The sequence below is a fragment of the Lathamus discolor genome, chromosome 2 (genome assembly GCF_037157495.1).
Source record: "Lathamus discolor isolate bLatDis1 chromosome 2, bLatDis1.hap1, whole genome shotgun sequence".
Classification (NCBI taxonomy): domain Eukaryota; kingdom Metazoa; phylum Chordata; class Aves; order Psittaciformes; family Psittacidae; genus Lathamus; species Lathamus discolor.
In genome coordinates, this window is record NC_088885.1 from 151,317,832 (window position 1) to 151,335,048 (window position 17,217).

The window sequence follows — 17,217 nt, forward strand, 5'->3', positions numbered from 1 at the left end:
GGTGCATTTTGGAGAGGAAAGGGAAAAAATTCTTCTTCTCAACCTTTGTGAGAAGTTTTAGAAATGCATCATGAATTACAGGTTGCAAATAGGTAATTGGGTTATTTGGAAGATACTTTCTGAGTGTTTAACATGCTTCTCTTTCTTCTCTCCACAGTTTCAGAGGAAGCTTTTATTTCCATTTTTCTTTTACTGCATCCCATGTTTTCTATTCAGCAAAGGCTTTTCTGGCTATGGAACAAAAGCCTCCAGAAGCCTTGTCAAGCTGAGTATCTTACGTAAGGAATATCATATGCTTATATAAAAATGGCAGGGAGACATCATGATGAAAAACTACTCTTGCATCAAACTCTTCATCCATTTAACTTAAGGCCACATTTTTAGTTATATGGCAAAGTATGAACACCCCTCATTGTAGCTAAGGTCAAACAACTCAACTACTGCAAAGATTTCCTGAGATCTCACTAAATCCTCTGTGAACAGACTCCTGATAAGGAACAAATGCTCTTCCCCAGTGTGCCTTAGAACAGATGCAATGGGGAGTTATTTCTCTGAGCACTGAGGTAAGGAGAAAGTGCACTGCTAGAGGTAATGGGGTTGGGGGGGAATGGTGGAACACAATTGGAAGAGTAACTCAATTTCTTTCCTGATGCTTGACTACAGGTTTTTTGCTAGAATCAGTGAAGTAGTTCCGTAAGTGATAGGGAAGCTAAATAGCTTAGTAGAGTGTCTGCCAGTGAGCTGAGCCACTGGCTTGCAATGCTTCCGATACCTTCCACAAAGGGAGACATACAATAAATTACATTTTTTTTTTCAGGCTCTGAATCGATGCATGAAGTGGAAAAAGTTTGCCTTCCTCATCCTCAGTCAATACTAGCAAGATCTGTGAAACATTCTCAGGACTGAAGATTTTGCCTTGTTTTGGTTGTTTATCTCAGGGGTAAAGAGATAATGGCAAATTCATGGATTTAGGAAAAAAAATCTTGAAATATCCAGTCTCCCTGTCAATACTTCACAGATTGTAGAAAGCCTCATTCTTTCCCTATCAGTGGACTCAGGCACTTGTATTTGAATAAAGCATAATTTCCACAAAGGTCTCTATAATCTTGTTTTGAACTCTTCACGAGATAATAGAGTCATTGTTTTTCATGGTGGTTTGTTCCAGTGGTTAATCATATTTGCTGTCAAAAGTATGTTCTTGATTTCCAGTTTGATCTTGTTTAGCTTATCATCATCATTTTTGCTCTGCTTCTCCACACTAGCATACAGAAGTCTCAAGAAACCACTATTTCCGGTCCATGAAATTATTCAAATATGGGAATTAAATCAACTAACTCCAGCAAAGCCTTTCTTTCAATAAGCCACACTGCTTGACTCAGTTTTGCCAATGAGCAGAATTTTGATGAACACATTTTTGTCACCTCTGACAGCCTTAAGGATCATAAGAGCATAGAATCATATAATCTTTTAAAGGTCTTTTCCAAATAGGTTGGAAAAGACCTTTAAGATCATCAAGTCCACCTCTTAACCCAACACTGCCAAGTCCATCACTAACCATGTTCCTTAGTGACGCATCCACACATCTTTTAAATAACTCCAGGGATGGTGACTCATCCTGGGCAGTGCGTTGCAATGCCTGATAACCCTTTCAGTAAGGAAATATTTCCTAATATCCAATCTAAACCTTATAAATGCTTCTTATGTGGGAGAAGAGACTGACAACCGCCTTGCTGCATCGTCCCTTCAGGTTGTTGTAAAGAGCAATAAAGTCTCCACTGAGTCTCCTTTTCTCTAGGCTAAACCCCACCAGGTCCCTCAGCTGCTCCTCAGCCAACTTGTTCTCTAAACCTTTCATGAGCTTTGTTGCCCTTCTCTGGACCGGTTCCAGCGCCTCAATGTCTTTCCTGTAATCAAGTGCCCAGAACTGACCACAGTATTCAAGGTGTGGCCTCACCAACGCTAGGTACGAGGGGACCATCACTCCTCTAGTACTGCTGGCCATGGAGTAACTATGACTATTACAAAACTGTGAACCATGGCTGGAAAACCTAACATCTAAAATGGATTTACACAGAATAAAGGTGCCTAAATCTGACGTTATGACCTTGAGCAAAGGTAATGATGGATGTTGTCTAGATATTGTGGCTTCCACCTCAAAGGAAACACTCTGGTTGGATACCAGTCTCTGCTCCAAAGACAGATTAAGGGTTTTGTTTTGTTAGGGTTTTTGTTAGTTTGTTTTGGGTTATTATTTGTTTGCTTGCTTGCTCTTTTTAGTGATAACTTATTAACCATTGGAACATGGAAAAATATCAACTTCTTGCCAACTGTGTTGATGCTAAGATGCAGTACTTTCTGACATCCACAAGATAAATCCAACCTGCGTTTAAAAAAAAAAAGGATAATAGATGGCAGCTGTAAGGATGTTTTCTGGAATCTTAAAGAAAAAATGTAAATTAGGGTATAGCTCAGTGCCTGAAAGTGGAAGTTCATATTGCAGCTGTTGCCATAAAATTTTTCTATCTTCTGTTTGTCAGGTGATGCTCCACGAGAGATAATATAACGGTATGGGTTGCTATGCCTTGCCAGGACTGGCTGATGTGAATACGCTGCAATGAACACACCCTCAACCTTGTTTGAGAGGATAAGAGGAAAGTATGTTGTTACTTAAGTTAATTTTTAAGTATTGGACACATGTGTGATTTTTGTGTCTGAATATGTTCTGAATGGAAAAATAAAATGGGAACTGTGAAAACAGAGATTTCTGTTCTTCAGGAAGAAATAAAAAAACCTTGGCAAACAAACCCAAAACCAAAATGAACAACAGATTTGTTAGAGATGATGCCATGAAAACTTACCTGCTAAAATCCATACAATAGTTTCTGAGAGGTAATGGGTCCTGTCAAGTTAACTTTCAGGAAAGGGGGAATTTAATGGGACAACAAGTGACTGCATACTGCAGTGTCAGCTATGGCAGGGGGGAGGTATTTCCTGTGTCCTTATTACCATGTGAGCAGGTCTGGGATGGCCAAGCTGCTGAGCGGCCACTTGCGTATGACTAGGCTGTTAATGAAGAATGAGCTCTAAAGGCAGCATCTTGGTTCACCTTGTGGGATAGGTCCTCTTTCCTCTCTCATTCAGATGGGAAAAGTGTCAGGCTACAGCTCCCAGCCTGGCCAAGCCCCTGGTCTTGCCTTTCTCAGGACACGGCTGCAGGGAAAGAGCTGGTGCTGCTGTGATTCTTATCCCATACAGTGTCCTGACCCCAAAGACTGGGATCTGACTCCTGGGCACAGCTTTAGATCATTGATTTGGGCACAGCTTTAAATCATTGATTTGGGCACATCCAAAAGAAGCAATAATTCATCTGAAGCAAAATTACTTGTTGATTTATGGAAACTTAGGAAACTGACAGCCTGTCACAGTAGCCTCTGTGAGGAAAGATGAGTAAGAAGATGCTGTTGTATGCTCATTATTTTAAGTAACTGATGAGTTAATTAAAACGATGCTTAATATCCTGTTAGTGTGATAATATCCATTGACATGCTCCGTGTCACCGCTGCTGGGAGTGGGCTTTGCAATCAGAAGTCATTTCACACATATGTAATTTGTTTTAGAACCTTAGTTTTGAGCAAACCATCTGAGATTTCCTTTTACTTTTCTCTATGTGGGAACACTGGTGCCTTCATGAAAAAAAAAAAAGGTTAAAGCATTACAAAGATGAGGGGGGCACTGATTTCAAGACCCTCAGAAGCTACATGGACTATGAAATAGAGATGTTCAGTATATCAATATTAACATAATTACCAGCCAGCAAAAAACACGTTGGGCTGAAGGAGGTCTGGGTCAGCAGAAGTATCATGAATGGCATTTTACAGAGGATGCTGTCTAACCAGCCCTGCACACTGCTGTCATTGTCACATGAAAGAGGTGAATGAATCAGTCTCAGGATGGCTCTGTAACTCTGGCAGTGGGAGCCCAAAAAAGATCTGAGTGGAAAATGGTCAGAGAGAAAGAATTTTATTTTGTTTTTCAATTGGGCCTTATCTGCTAAAGTTACATAAACCAAGCAAATACTGTTTCCTACTAGGAGAGCTAATGAGAACATTCCTTAAGTACTGACTTCACTGCAGTAAGTTTTAAATACCTAGAGATATGCATATTGAATTTTCACCCCTTCCCTCCCATCTGCTGACTCCTCTGTCGTCGTATTTGTTCCCCTCCTGCCTCAAAGCACAGAATTGCAGAAACTGCAAAGGCTTAATAGTGTCGCTGCCATTGAGCAATCGAAAAAGTTTAATGGGGAGGTTAATAAGTTCCCTGTGCAATTGTATCACTTACCCTGTACCACTAGCAATGGTTAATGTGGTTATTTCCTGCTCCTCTACCATTCCACTGCGTGTTTGCGAAGTCAGCTCTGGAGCTGAGCTCTCTGCTCCCTGACTTGCAGCTTGGTGGTGTGCAGTGACAGGACATTTGGTTATTAGCCCCCTTTGCTGTGCTATTTGTATAAACCCCTTGACTCCCTGTGAAATAAACAGGAATGAGTTAAAGCTGAAAACAGGGACTGATATTTTTCCCCTGTGTGCAAGAGCTATTTTCTGAATTACTTTTTTTTTTTCTCAACACACACTTCTAAATGATGTCACATTGTTCTCAGTAGAAGTAAACTCTCTTCTGTCTTATGGTTTAATGCAAACTAACAGTAGATACCTTAACAGGTATCAATACCTTACTGTGACTTTCTGGATAGATATTATTAAAAGTGATGGATGGAATAAATTAAATGACACAAAAACCTTTTCACTGTCCTGCAAACAAACACTCTTGCCATGGATATGGTGTTTGCTAGAATACAGGAGTGACAGTTGCAACTCGTGCTTAGAGTAATGATTTTAGTACAGATCTATTGTCCAGATAGTCAATATTCCATCTGCTGTAATGATTATGAACGAGTACTTCAAAGCTGGCGTATACTGCCCTTGACGTAGTTGAATAGATGTTGCTTTTCAGGGAAGAAAGCTGTGGATTTCAACCTGTTTGTTTAGAAAATATTGAAGTCATCAGAGCTTATGGCAGGGAGCTTGTTGCAGGGACTGGGGTACAAATTTCTGAGCGAGCAGCTGGCTGCTGTTTGTTTCTGTAGCACAGATTTGCAGAAATAAATAAGGTGACAGCAAAGAGTGCAGTCAGTTTCTGCAAGGATATTAACCAGGTGTTTTGTCTTTATAGGTCCTTTGTGCATGAGCAATTCTATCCTGTATGAACAAGAAACATTGAAGATAAAGTTGTGAGGGACATCTGAATATTCTAATGGTGCCATAAAGTCATGAAATAAAACTGGAAGACTGAGAGCATAGATAATAACTTCTGTTCCATTGAAAACAGATGCTACAATGAGAAATAACATTGCTGAACCTTTAAGGTCATCACACTTGGAAAAGGAACAAGCAGCGTAATTGCTGGGGTGACAAATAGCCATCTAGCATAGACAAATAGTCCCAAGCAGGGATTTACCTGTTGACAGTCACAGGTGGAATTCCTCACTAAAGAATTAGTCATGGCAATGAGCTGATTTAGTGAACTCTTTATCTGGGCAACACAGACTCAGGATTCATTAACAGGCAATTTTGCTTGGGAACATAGTTATGCTAATGGGGATTTTGAGAAGGATAACACAGAAAGCCACCCTTGTGCTATGATAAAAGCAGGCAATTTGGGCCCATGCTAAGAAGCAGTGAAGTTGCCCTCACAGATCCAGTCCAATTCTGTTATCTAGTTAACGCCTTCCACTCACCGTTAATTGTCATAGAGCTTGGCAGCAGTGGTGAGAATTAGAAAACCAGTTCAGCTGGGATATCAGCAAGAATTAAATGTTTAGAGAACAAGGACAAGTGAACACATCCAGCACAGAAATAAGCTGTGAAAAAGAGGACAACTGTTAATAAGCTGTTCAAACCAGCCAAAACTTACTTCTTTAGTGCCTCAAATACCATTGTGAATATGAAATTAATTTAACTGCTTCAGCTGCCAGCCATTCCTTGTCTCCTGAAAGCTGAGGGGCTCAGCTTTCTCTGTGCGGCATAAAAAATTATATTTCAGGGGATTCAAAGGAGCAATCAGTTTGGAATGAGAGCTCAGTTACTGGCAGTATCATCACTGGTGATATGGAGACACTGTGTCTCCCATGTCTGTAGGACATGAAGAAGAGGTCACAACAGTAGATGTCTGCCCAGATGATGATGCGGAGCAGCACCGTGCACCTCTCGCTGTCGTGGCAGAAGAGGAGGAGGAAGCACGGGCACCAGCTTCCCCTCGATTTGACATGCTTTCCTGTCCTGCACCCCTCCTCTGGAGCAAAGGCACTGAAGGAGAACAGCTCGTGAGGGACTTCCCCAGTGGGCAGCCGCCAGCATCAGCCCCAGAGTCCAAGTGATGGGCCAACGCACCACCCAGCCGTGCCGCTGCTCACAGCAGCCTGGGGCCCCGGGTGGTGCTGCCCAGCACCAGTGAGTCGAGAGGAGCAGACGCTCCCTCTGCCACCACTGGTGACAGCGGCACCTCGGCCACCACTTCGCTCAGCAGCCCGTGCAGGTTCTGGTAGTGTGAGAGGCTTGGCCATATCACCTCTAGCACTAACCCATGGCAGCTTCTAAGAGCTGCTGCTCAGGTGCGCCGTGTCCTCAGTTATGGCAGCAGAGATGCATTACCCGGGACCTGTCAGCCTGCTCTACTCAGGTCCACAGTGTCTTGGTTTGTGTTTGGGGTTGGGAAACCACCTTAAACCCCTGGCCACCCTGTGTGCGGCTGGCACGCAAAGCTCCACAGTGCAACTGGAGCAAGCGGAGAACAGCCTGATCTTGCTGGAAACCAGCTCTAAAGACTGTCTGGGAAGCTGCAGTGTAACGCGAGCATGTGCACGGCCTTGCATTCCCTCCCCAGCCCCACATGCCCGGCTCTTTCCTTGCTTGGGGTCTGTGGTTGTGAAAGCAGAGACGGAATGCATCGAGAGTATCTGAAGGGGGCCTATAGGGATGCTGGGGAGGGACTCTTCATCAGGGACTGTAGTGACAGGACAAGGGGTAACGGGTTAAAACTTAAACAGGGGAAGTTTAGATTGGATATAAGGAGGAAATTCTCTCCTGTTAGGGTGGTGAGGCACTGGAATGGGTTGCCCATGGAAGCTGTGAATGCTCCATCCCCGGTGGTGTTCAAGGCCAGGATGGACAGAGCCTTGGGTGGGATGGTTTAGTGTGAGGTGTCTCTGCCCATGGCAGGGGGTTGGAACTGGACGATCTTAAGGTCCTTTCCTACCCTAACTATTCCGTGATTCTATGAGAGAAGGTCCCAGAAGTAGGAAAGGGAAGTCATGGGGAGGGGCCTGGAGCAACTTCTCTTGACTGACTGCTGTGCCAGTCACTCCTGGATCTGGGCGAGAGAAGCTTCCAGAAGCGCAGGAACTTTGGCCAAAAAACAGGCTTGTGTGCGCCCCTGGGGCACTCTCTCCACACCGAACACCCCCGTTGTCAGACTGGTGATCTCTCAATTTCTCTGCCTCCCCACCACCCCCCTTTCTCTCTCTCTCCCTCAATCCCTCTTTTTTTTTGCAAGCTGCTAAGTAACACAAGGCCCACCTCCACTTCTCATGAAGCCGCAGAGCTCAGGTGGAGGATAACTGTGAGAGGGTGATCATTTGCAGAATATCTGTTCCATTAGAGTTAGTGTTTATGTAGGGACTTTGGGTGTTATCTCAGCTTAATCCACACAGAAGGGCTTTTGAGGGGGATTCGGATTAGATTTTAGGCAGAAGTTCTTCCCTGTGAGGGTGCTAGGGGCTGGCACAGGGTGTCTAGAGAAGCTGTAGCTGCCCCATCCCTGGCAGTGTTCAAGGCCAGGCTGGACAGGGCTTGGAGCAACCTGCTCTAGTGGAAGGGGTCCCTGCCCATGGCAGGGGTTGAACCTGGAGAAGCTTTAAGGTCCCTTCCATCCTTGGTCACTTCCACTGGAAGGGATGAAACATTTATCACTTCTGTGGGCAGCCTGTTGCTGTGCTCTGCCTTTCAAAGTAGAATCTCCTACTGCTGTCCACTGCCACTGCTTCTTAGCTGCACTAGCAGTTTTCCTCTTCATTGGTGCAGGAAGGGGTTGTTACTCTGCTGCGGTGTTTTGGGCCGTACAGCAGTGAGGCTCCTGGGCTCTGCGATGTCCACGTGCTCTGGGGCTGAAGTGTCCTCTCTGGAGGTGCTGTCCTCTGCCAAGGAGCTTCACCTACAGAAGCTGCCAGCTCATGGCCAGAAGAGGTATATTCTTCCCTGGGTTGGACACTGGCTGGATGGCCGAGCCCCAAGACCAGCTGTGAATGGTATCACATCTAGTTGCTGACTGGTCACTACCAGTGTCCCCCAGGCAAGGCAGTGGAACAGGTTTGCTCCATGGAACTGTAGCTGTCCCGTGCCTGGCAGTGTTCAAGGCCATGTCGAATGGGGCTTGATACAACCTGCTCGAGTGGAAGGTATCCCTATTCTTGGGGACTTGGATGGAGCTTGGAGCATCCTGGTCAGGTGGAAGGCAGGGGGGTTGGAAAGAGATGATCTTCAAGGTCCCTTCCAATCCAAACCATTCTATGATTGCATGATTTCAGAATCTCTTTGGTCTCTGTGTTCAGACCCATTATCCTGTGATAAAATTTTGCATGGAATTTATTTGGGCATGTTTATTATTTTACTTTTCTGAAGGCAGAACTCAGCTGATTACATTTGGCCTCACAAACCAACCCATCGGAGTTTGCCGATGACACCAAGCTGTGTGGTCTGATTGATACGCTGGAGAGAAGGGATGCCATCCAGAGGGACCTTGGCACGCTTGTGAGGTAGGCTGATGCCAACCTTATGAAGTTCAACCATGACAAGTGCAAGGTCCTACACCTGGGTCGGAGCAATCCTAGGCACGGCTACAGATTGGGCAGAGAAGAGATTCAGAGCGGCCCTGCAGAGAAGGACTTGGGGGTGCTGGTGGATGAGAAAATGAACATGAGCCGGCTTCAGTGTGCGCTCGCAGCCCAGAAAGCCAACCGTATCCTGGGCTGCATCAAAAGGAGCGTGACCAACAGGTCAAAAGAGGTGATCCTGCCCCTCTACTCTGCTCTTGTGAGACCTCACCTGGAGTATTGTGTGCAGTTCTGGTGTCCTCAGCATAAAAAGGACATGGAACTGTTGGAACAAGTCCAGAGGAGGGCCACAAGGATGATGAGGGGACTGGAGCACCTCCCGTATGAAGATAGGCTGAGGAAGTTGGGGCTGTTGAGCCTGGAGAAGAGAAGGCTGCGTGGAGACCTCATAGCAGCCTTCCAGTGTCTGAAGGGGGCCTATAGGGATGCTGGGGAGGGACTCTTTGTCAGGGACTGTAGTGACAGGACAAGGGGTAACAGGTTCAAACTTAAACAGGGGAAGTTTAGATTGGATATAAGGAGGAAATTCTTTCCTGTTAGAGTGGTGAGGCACTGGAATGGGTTGCCCAGGAAGGTTGTGAGTGCTCCATCCCTGGCGATGTTCAAGTCCAGGTTGGATGAAGCCTTGTGTGGGATGGTTTAGTGTAAGGTGTCCCTGCCTGTGGCAGGGGGGTTGGAACTGGATGATCTTGAGGTCCTTTCCTACCCTAACTATTCTATGATTCTATTTTACAATGAAAATCATTATTTTTATCTTACAATTAAACACTTTCCTGTTTTGGTGACTCTTAGCAAAAAATGTCTTAAAATATGGAAATCAAGATTTCCTAACCATATTGTCCATCTTTTAAAATGTGTCTGATGCAGTGGTGATACTTCCAAGAACCCCCAATTTCCACTAAGGACTAGGTAACAGCCTGAAAAAAGAAAGACCTAGATTTAGGAATAATCCATATGTTGCACTCTATTAGCTGTGTGGGGTTTCATCTGGGGATTGTTGTGTAATTACAGGTTCTGCTGCTTCCATCTGTGATTTACTTTAAAGAAAATATTTACTGAGATAAACCCAGCTCATTTGAGCATACAGACTTGATGAGAGGCTCATTTGTGCACTTTACAGCTCACAATGAATCACAGCGCTGTGATATACGTTTACCACTTTCAAGGTGAAGTTGATTAGCCTTTGCCCAAAAAAGTTATCCCCCTTTTGACATAAGGGTTTGTAGCACCTAGGTGTGCCAGTTTAGCATCCCAACAGGACTGTCTCTGTGGTGGCACACTAATACTTTGGGGTATGCCCCATCTTGGCCTCTCCTCCTCTTGAGGCAACTGGTCAGGAGTTAGTGGTGAGCTTTTGTACTTCAGCACGTACTCGTTTTACAGCTTTAGCCAGTTCTTGTTTTAATGAGAGCTCAGACTGGTGAAGTGTTTAAGAGCTAAACTTTGGAAAGTGACTTTGGAGAATTTGATTAGTACCTTCATTGGACCCAGCTGGAGGCTCCAGACTCGTCATTCAAGGTGTGAGTCTGTCATCTGTTCGTATGTGTCTCCTGCTGGTCAAGACACATACTGCATTTGAGCCCTCCAGATGAGACTGACAGATATGACATAGTGCTTACAGTAGAGTCTGGTCCTCCTAGTTTGGGTACAAGAGGTCAGGTAGATATCAACAAGAATTTTATCTGTCCACAGAGCGGTCACGCACTTGTGAGGAGGACACCTTAGGCTATTTTAAGAGCCCACATCCAGTGGACTCAATGGAATAAGGGGTTTAAGGTGAGATTCATCTCCTCTATCCACAGATACATCTGGGCAGATAGCAGATCTTAAAATCCTTTGATTGTACTGACTAGCTTTTCCCTGGCTTTTATGGAGACCAGGCAATTAGCTTAGATGCTAGAATCACGGGGGGGGGGAGGGGAAGGGGGTGTGTTTGGGGGGATTGGGGGGTGGGGTGGAGAGAGGCAGGGAGAGAGACGCTGGCACCATTTATAAAAATGTAGGAATTTGAGTCTCACTGAAACATTGCACCAGAAAATAACCACACTTCTTCTAAAAAAAATTAAACCCTTTTTATTTGTATATTTATTTTTATATATAAAAGAAATACAAAAAAAAGAACACAAACAAAATACTGATTATGGCAATTCAGTTTTATCAGCCCCCTCTGCCTGGGCTGCTGCCTCAGATCCACCAGGAGTAAGCAAAGTCCTCCGGTTGTAATGTCCTTTTATGATTCCAGAGTTATTGTTCTCATTAAGGATTTGCTTCTGTTTTTGCCTGTTAAGAGACTGTACAAGTCCTAATACAACGGCTGCTAATGAATACTGTCCAGTCAGTTTTCTTGGTTGTAAGATTAAAGGATTTGGTTGAACTCTTCCTAGAAGAAAATATGTTTTGATTTTTCCTTCCTGTTCACTGATACCTTTGACATAAATCTCTCCTCTGTAGTCGAAGGCAAATCCCCGGTCCTTCAGGATCAGATACGTTTCTTCAGGCACTTGTATTCTGTCACTAACACCTGTGCTGTCCATTCGACTTGCTAAATTAACCGTTTTGCCCCAGATATCATATTGAGGTTTCTTAGCACCGATAACTCCAGCTACGACAGAGCCATGGCTAATCCCTATTACGAATACAATAAATAAAATAAAAATGAGAAAAGATAGCCAGTTAGACAAGAATGGCTAAAAAACATATTTTCACTTAAGAAGCAGATGAAGCCTGGTTCAGGTACATTTATCTCTAAGCTTAAGGAAGAGGTGTGTATACAAAGAAGGTAAAAAAAAGAAGCTAGAAAAGCTGTAAAACATGAAAAATGATATCCACAGCAACCACAGTACTTCTGTATCATCTGTATTCTGCACACAATTGCCAAAGCTCCTTCAAACTGATTCTTATGGAGTAGGAAAGATCTCTCTGGAAGGATCTCTCTGGGTCTGCTCTTGTTGAAGGAAATCTTGTTGGTGCTATACAGTCAAGCAGGTGACTTTTTTGTTTTTGGCCACTGATCCAGTCAACATGACAAACCATCAGATTTATTGCTGCTACGTACCATATATTGGGGCCATCTATTCATGTCCCATCCTACTAGCCATCCAGAATATCCCATCCCAGATAACAACTTCCCCACCACAGCAATTCAAAGCTGCTGACACTGAATAGGGCAGAACTGGAATTCAGGTTTTGTGCAAAACCAATGTGCTATACACAAGGTTTAGGATAAGCTACTATTACCCCTTTACTGAAAAAGAATCTAAGGGAGATTAATTAGAGACTGTGCAATCACGTATCAAGCTGGGGTTAGGTTTGGGCTCCCGCTTCACTTTTTGTGTTGTATCTATGGGATCTTTGCCAGCCTTGCTAAAGACAGTAGCTTAATTATGCTACTCATTCACGAGTCACGAAAACTTAGAACTCCTACAGTCCCCAAATGAGCACCCGTATGCTGCAAACACAGCATTTCTTGTTTCTAAATTTGCCTGGAATTTAGTCAGTTTCAAAACAGAGAATAGCATATTTGGAGTCTCTTAAATTGTACATGTCCTTGCAGTGCTTCTGGGGTGCGCTTATGGAGTTGGACCCTTGCAGTCAAAGCCCCATTTTAATTCTCATGTTTGAACTGTGCTTACCAATACGGAGTTCGAAGTTGTTAAATGAATGCTTGTTGATCTCCTGTATGCTTTCATTCAGAGCTATGGAGAAGTCGGCCAGAGCACACAAATGCCCCCATTTGTCTTCACATTGCTGAGGAGTAATTTATAAAGCAAAGTTTTAGAAGTTTTCATTTGCCCAGCTCCTTACCAAGTATCTGAACTTGGAATTTGTAAGAGCAGTCTCAACACACTAGACCCAGGAAAGGTAGAATATCATTAATGGTAATGCTTCCCGTCTATGCTACAACACTTGTATACCTGGATACAGAGAAGCTTAGTGTGCAAAAGGAAGTAATTTCCTGTCAATAATCTGACAGGAAATCATGGGAATTAATAAGGCATATGAAACCTATGTAAAGCTGAGAAAGGAAGTATAGAGAGGATTGAGATAGCTCAGATGCAAGGGACAAAAACTAGTGAGAACTAGGGATAACCCACATAAGCAAAAGAAGTGAAAAATGTAATTTGCCTTTGCTGAAACTGTTGCCCAGGAAAAACACTCAATTCCAGTGCTCAGAGTGATGGACTAGTGGCAGGAACGATTGGGCAACCCAGGCAACCTGGGGCCGGTTAATTGGCAGAGGAAAAGCCATTCTGTAGCTCATTAATCACCTCTGCTTAGAGCAGTTAAGTTACTCCCTGCTCTTTTCCCTCCGTTTCCATTCCTACAGGGCAGTTGATATACAGATGGGGAACAGGAGTAGGCTTTGGTCTTCTCAGAACACCAACAGAACAGATGACAGGCCAAGGACTCTCAAGGGGAAAAAGTGAACTCCTTAATTGTTTCTCTGAGTAGGCATTGGAGTTAAGAACAGCTGTGGTTTTGGCCCAACAGTGGTGTGATTTCATCTCATCTATTCTGAAGCCAGGTAATTCTTTCATCAAACAAATTTCCAGTCCATAGGAACAGAGCATTGCAAGTCCCACCCTAGATAATGCAGTCCAGCCCTTTGTAATTTTTCTCAACCTCAGTGTTTAGTACTGAAGATAACCACAGCAGTGGTATGGAACTAGATGATCTTAAGGTGCTTGCCAGCCCTAAGTGTTCTATGATTCTATGATCTCCCTGGCATTATCACCCTGTTCTGTTCACACTGTGCTCAGTCGTTGTCCTCAGCTTCATTCAGTTCACAACATGCCAATCTCCCTCAGAAGCCCTCACCTCTTAAATGCTGACAAGGTGATAGACATGTACGTATGAAGATTATTATATTTAAAGCACACATAAATATTCCATGAGGCTATTATAGTTCAAGAAAAAGGATGAGTTATTCAGTCTTGGAAATGCATTAAAGATTTTCTCCCTTTGCATTTTTACCTACACTGAGTCAAAAGAAGTGGTTAGGGGCTGTGTAGATATAACCAGCTACCTCCCTGATGTTCAGTCTTTCTTTGCTCATCTCTGCACAGAGGCATTTTGAATTGAAACAAAAATCTCATGCTTGTCTTGTTTTGTGGATTTCTAGCTGTCAGCATCTCTTGTTACTCTGTAGGTGGGAGATGCTCAGCTAGTTACACTCCACATGTTTCATAATATATTCTAAACAAACAATGGAAATTTTCTAGTTTATAAAGCTCACGCTAATCTGACTTCTGATTTTCTGGAAGTTGGAATCAACCTGGGGAGATCTGATTCCCACTCTGTGACTGATCTGGGGCAGCACACCAGTTTTTGTGGTGCTTTTCCTTGGGAAGAGGCACTGGTTACCAAGCAAGGCAGATTTCAGCAACAGCTGACTTCTCAATGGATGTATTTTAGAGCCTCATCTTATTCCTTTGGAGACCCTGCTTCCAAGCATATTCTTGGTGTAATTATGAATAGACTTCTCTCATCTGACTTATCTGAGGCTTATGGCTGTGAATGTGCATATGGATGATTTTACCCTCAGCTTGGTTTGTACCCCCTGCAAGTGAGGGCACTGTGCACGTATCTGGCTTTGTGATGTTCTTCAGTGAAATTAACGGGTCTGCTTTCTTTATGATTTCTAGTAGATACATCTGTCTGTAGATATACAGCTACATAATCACAAAAATATATAAATTCAATCTTAACCTTGTGCATGTATGCTGTCAGTTAATAGATCCTCTATCTTCATAGATTTTTGGAGGCTATCAGCCAGATTCCAGTCTGTTACAGTGGTAACCTTAGAGTATGTCCAAAGACCTGCTCCAGATTCACATCAGTGTGATTGAAATTAAATTTTTTTTTCTCTCTTATAAACCTAAATTTGAGGAAAGAATCCATATGTTTCTTGTTCCTGAACATAAGATGGCATTTCAATTCATCAAGAAGTGCAACTGTTGTCTGCCAGAAGCCCCAAATGTCTATTTTATTTTAACAAACACAACTCTGTGAACATCATAAAGATAAAGCTAATATTCTCTAATATGAATGGTCAGACACAACAGAGCTCTGCTTCTGAAAGAAAACCATTCTCTTACCTGTTTTTCCGGTGATAATCCTGACACGGCCATGTATGTGCTGCCAATCGTTTTAATTTTTTCAATATCTTGAAATCTTTCTTCACCTAGTAACTAATACACATGCAAAAAAACACTTTTACTTCTGTAATTCTTAATTCAAAATGCTTCTACAGATACTGAAATGAATCGTTACACTCATGGTATCTTCCAGTTGGTCATGATGCAGAGTTCATTCTGGGTTCTGGGGCACACTGAGCCCCTTTGCAAATCATCTACCCACAGAGAGCATTCAAACTAAGTTCTGCTGTGCTCTGTAAAGCTGTTTGATAAATTATATAATGGATAATACAAGACATGCATATTCCAGTCTAACCAAATTGCAGATGAGTCCTATAACCATTGAAAATCAGTGAAGAAAGACTTTTTGTGTATGTATGTATGAATATAAGAGGACTTGATCACTTAAGAGTTTTTTTTGAATCTCTTTTGGAGGAACTCAGTTTGCAAATTAAGTGCAGCAACAATTCAGGTGACAATACCAGTGTTAAAGGGAATTCAGTCCACTTAAACCAACCATTTTAACCATCTTGCACAGTCTATGGATGAAGGTAGATGCCTGCAAAGAACTTCTATGAGAGACCAAGTCCTTTTGTATCCCATGCTTCCCTATACTTGCTGTCAGACCTAACAGTGGTATGTCAAGTGGGTCTTTCAGTCTGCACTTTTGTTATGTGTTTTCCTCTTCTACAAGAAATACGGGGAGCCAATGGGAAGTGGTAAAACCCAGTATCTATTTGGGATAACTATAAGTGCTAAATAGGCATAAAGGACTTGTCAGCTTGAGAATCTGCAAGAGGAAGAATAAATTTAGTCTAGTGACGAAAGCGATGACTGGAGTGGGAGTGACAGTTTAGTCCCTATTTCAAGTCTGTATTCAGTTTATCTTAGGGCTTTCCATGAAATAGAAGCAAGAGCCTTACAGTCCTTGAAAGACCTAAGCAGAGTTTAGCTTATGAATCAGTGAATGATAACAGAGCTTTATGTGGGATATGGGTACATATCATCTCATCACGGGCTTTAAAAAAGTGTTTGCTGGTGTTCATACCCAAATGCTTCATGATAAACAGTATGGTATCTCATAAATTCAGGTACCAATATGGTTAGGCAGTCCTGAAAGAAAAGAGAAGTTCATAGGGAAGAATTTCAAACTCTCGGTTCTAAAGGTTCAACTTAGTTGAGATTTGAATGCAAAAAAAAATCTTGCTGCGGTCAGGCAAAAATTTAATGAAGCATTTCCTCCTTTCTTATACACTGTCATGCTTCCCTTTTCCCATAGTGTGGGTTTGAATTTCCTGTCAATTAAAACCTAAAAGGATTGTTTCATTCAAAGGGAGAAACATACCAAAGGCATAACATGAAATATCCCAAGCCATTGAACTAACCACAGTGTACGTCAGCTGGAGCGTCAGGGTCTTGGAACCTTTGCTGTTCGTGTGCAGATATCGCACCATCTGTCTCTAATGGGAGGCTGCATAGCATTGTGGGCAGGGAATACAAAGCCATATGGTTAATAGCTCCCTTCCAAGTCAGGAAAGTCCAAAAACTTGACCTGCTTCTCATTTTATTTCAAACTGCCAGAAAAGCCCATTATCTACGTTTCCCTCCTACAAGAGCAGCTTTTCCAACTGCTCTCTTAAAGAAAAAGATAATTTCTTGTAACTCTGCTTTTGTGAGCAGTCTGAGAGCACCAGGTGTGGGGGCAAAGGGAGAAAATGGTCTTGGTTTAAAACAGACTATATTTTAATTTCCAGATGGTTGCTGGAAGCAAACAGCATAGTAATTTAAAATGTATGATAAATATCTAAAATTACTCTTTTTAAGAGAGAATGAACTTATTGGCTGTGAGAAAATTTAGAGGAAAAAATCTCAAGCTATATATTTTTTTCTCATTCATTGTTGTTTCCAAATCTCTGTTTTTAACCTGCTTTATCTTTGCCTGTTAGCTAGCTTCTTTCTTTCTTCAGGTAATAGTTTACTTACCAGTTACTTTCTTCACAGGATGATGGATTTTGATATTAGGAAAAGATATTCCAAGTCAGTCTTAAATCAGCTGCTGTGTGTTATGACATTTAAATAAGTTTGCTAATTTGGCAAGTTAGTCCAAGAACATTTTCAAACACTACAATGTGG

At 42.8% G+C, this 17,217-nt stretch overlaps 1 protein-coding gene across 1 annotated transcript in view; it reads right to left on the reverse strand.

Annotated features, from left to right (window-relative positions):
* Positions 1–11,085: 11,085 nt before the first annotated feature.
* The window catches only part of ADCY8 (adenylate cyclase 8), a 122,726-nt gene continuing 116,594 nt past the window's right edge, over positions 11,086–17,217 (reverse strand). The window contains exons 16-18 of the mRNA XM_065669440.1: positions 15,046–15,138; positions 12,580–12,694; positions 11,086–11,573 (exon numbers count right to left, since the gene is read on the reverse strand). Of these exons, the coding sequence (XP_065525512.1) occupies positions 11,086–11,573; positions 12,580–12,694; positions 15,046–15,138 (696 nt within the window). The remainder of the gene's footprint in view (positions 11,574–12,579; positions 12,695–15,045; positions 15,139–17,217) is intronic.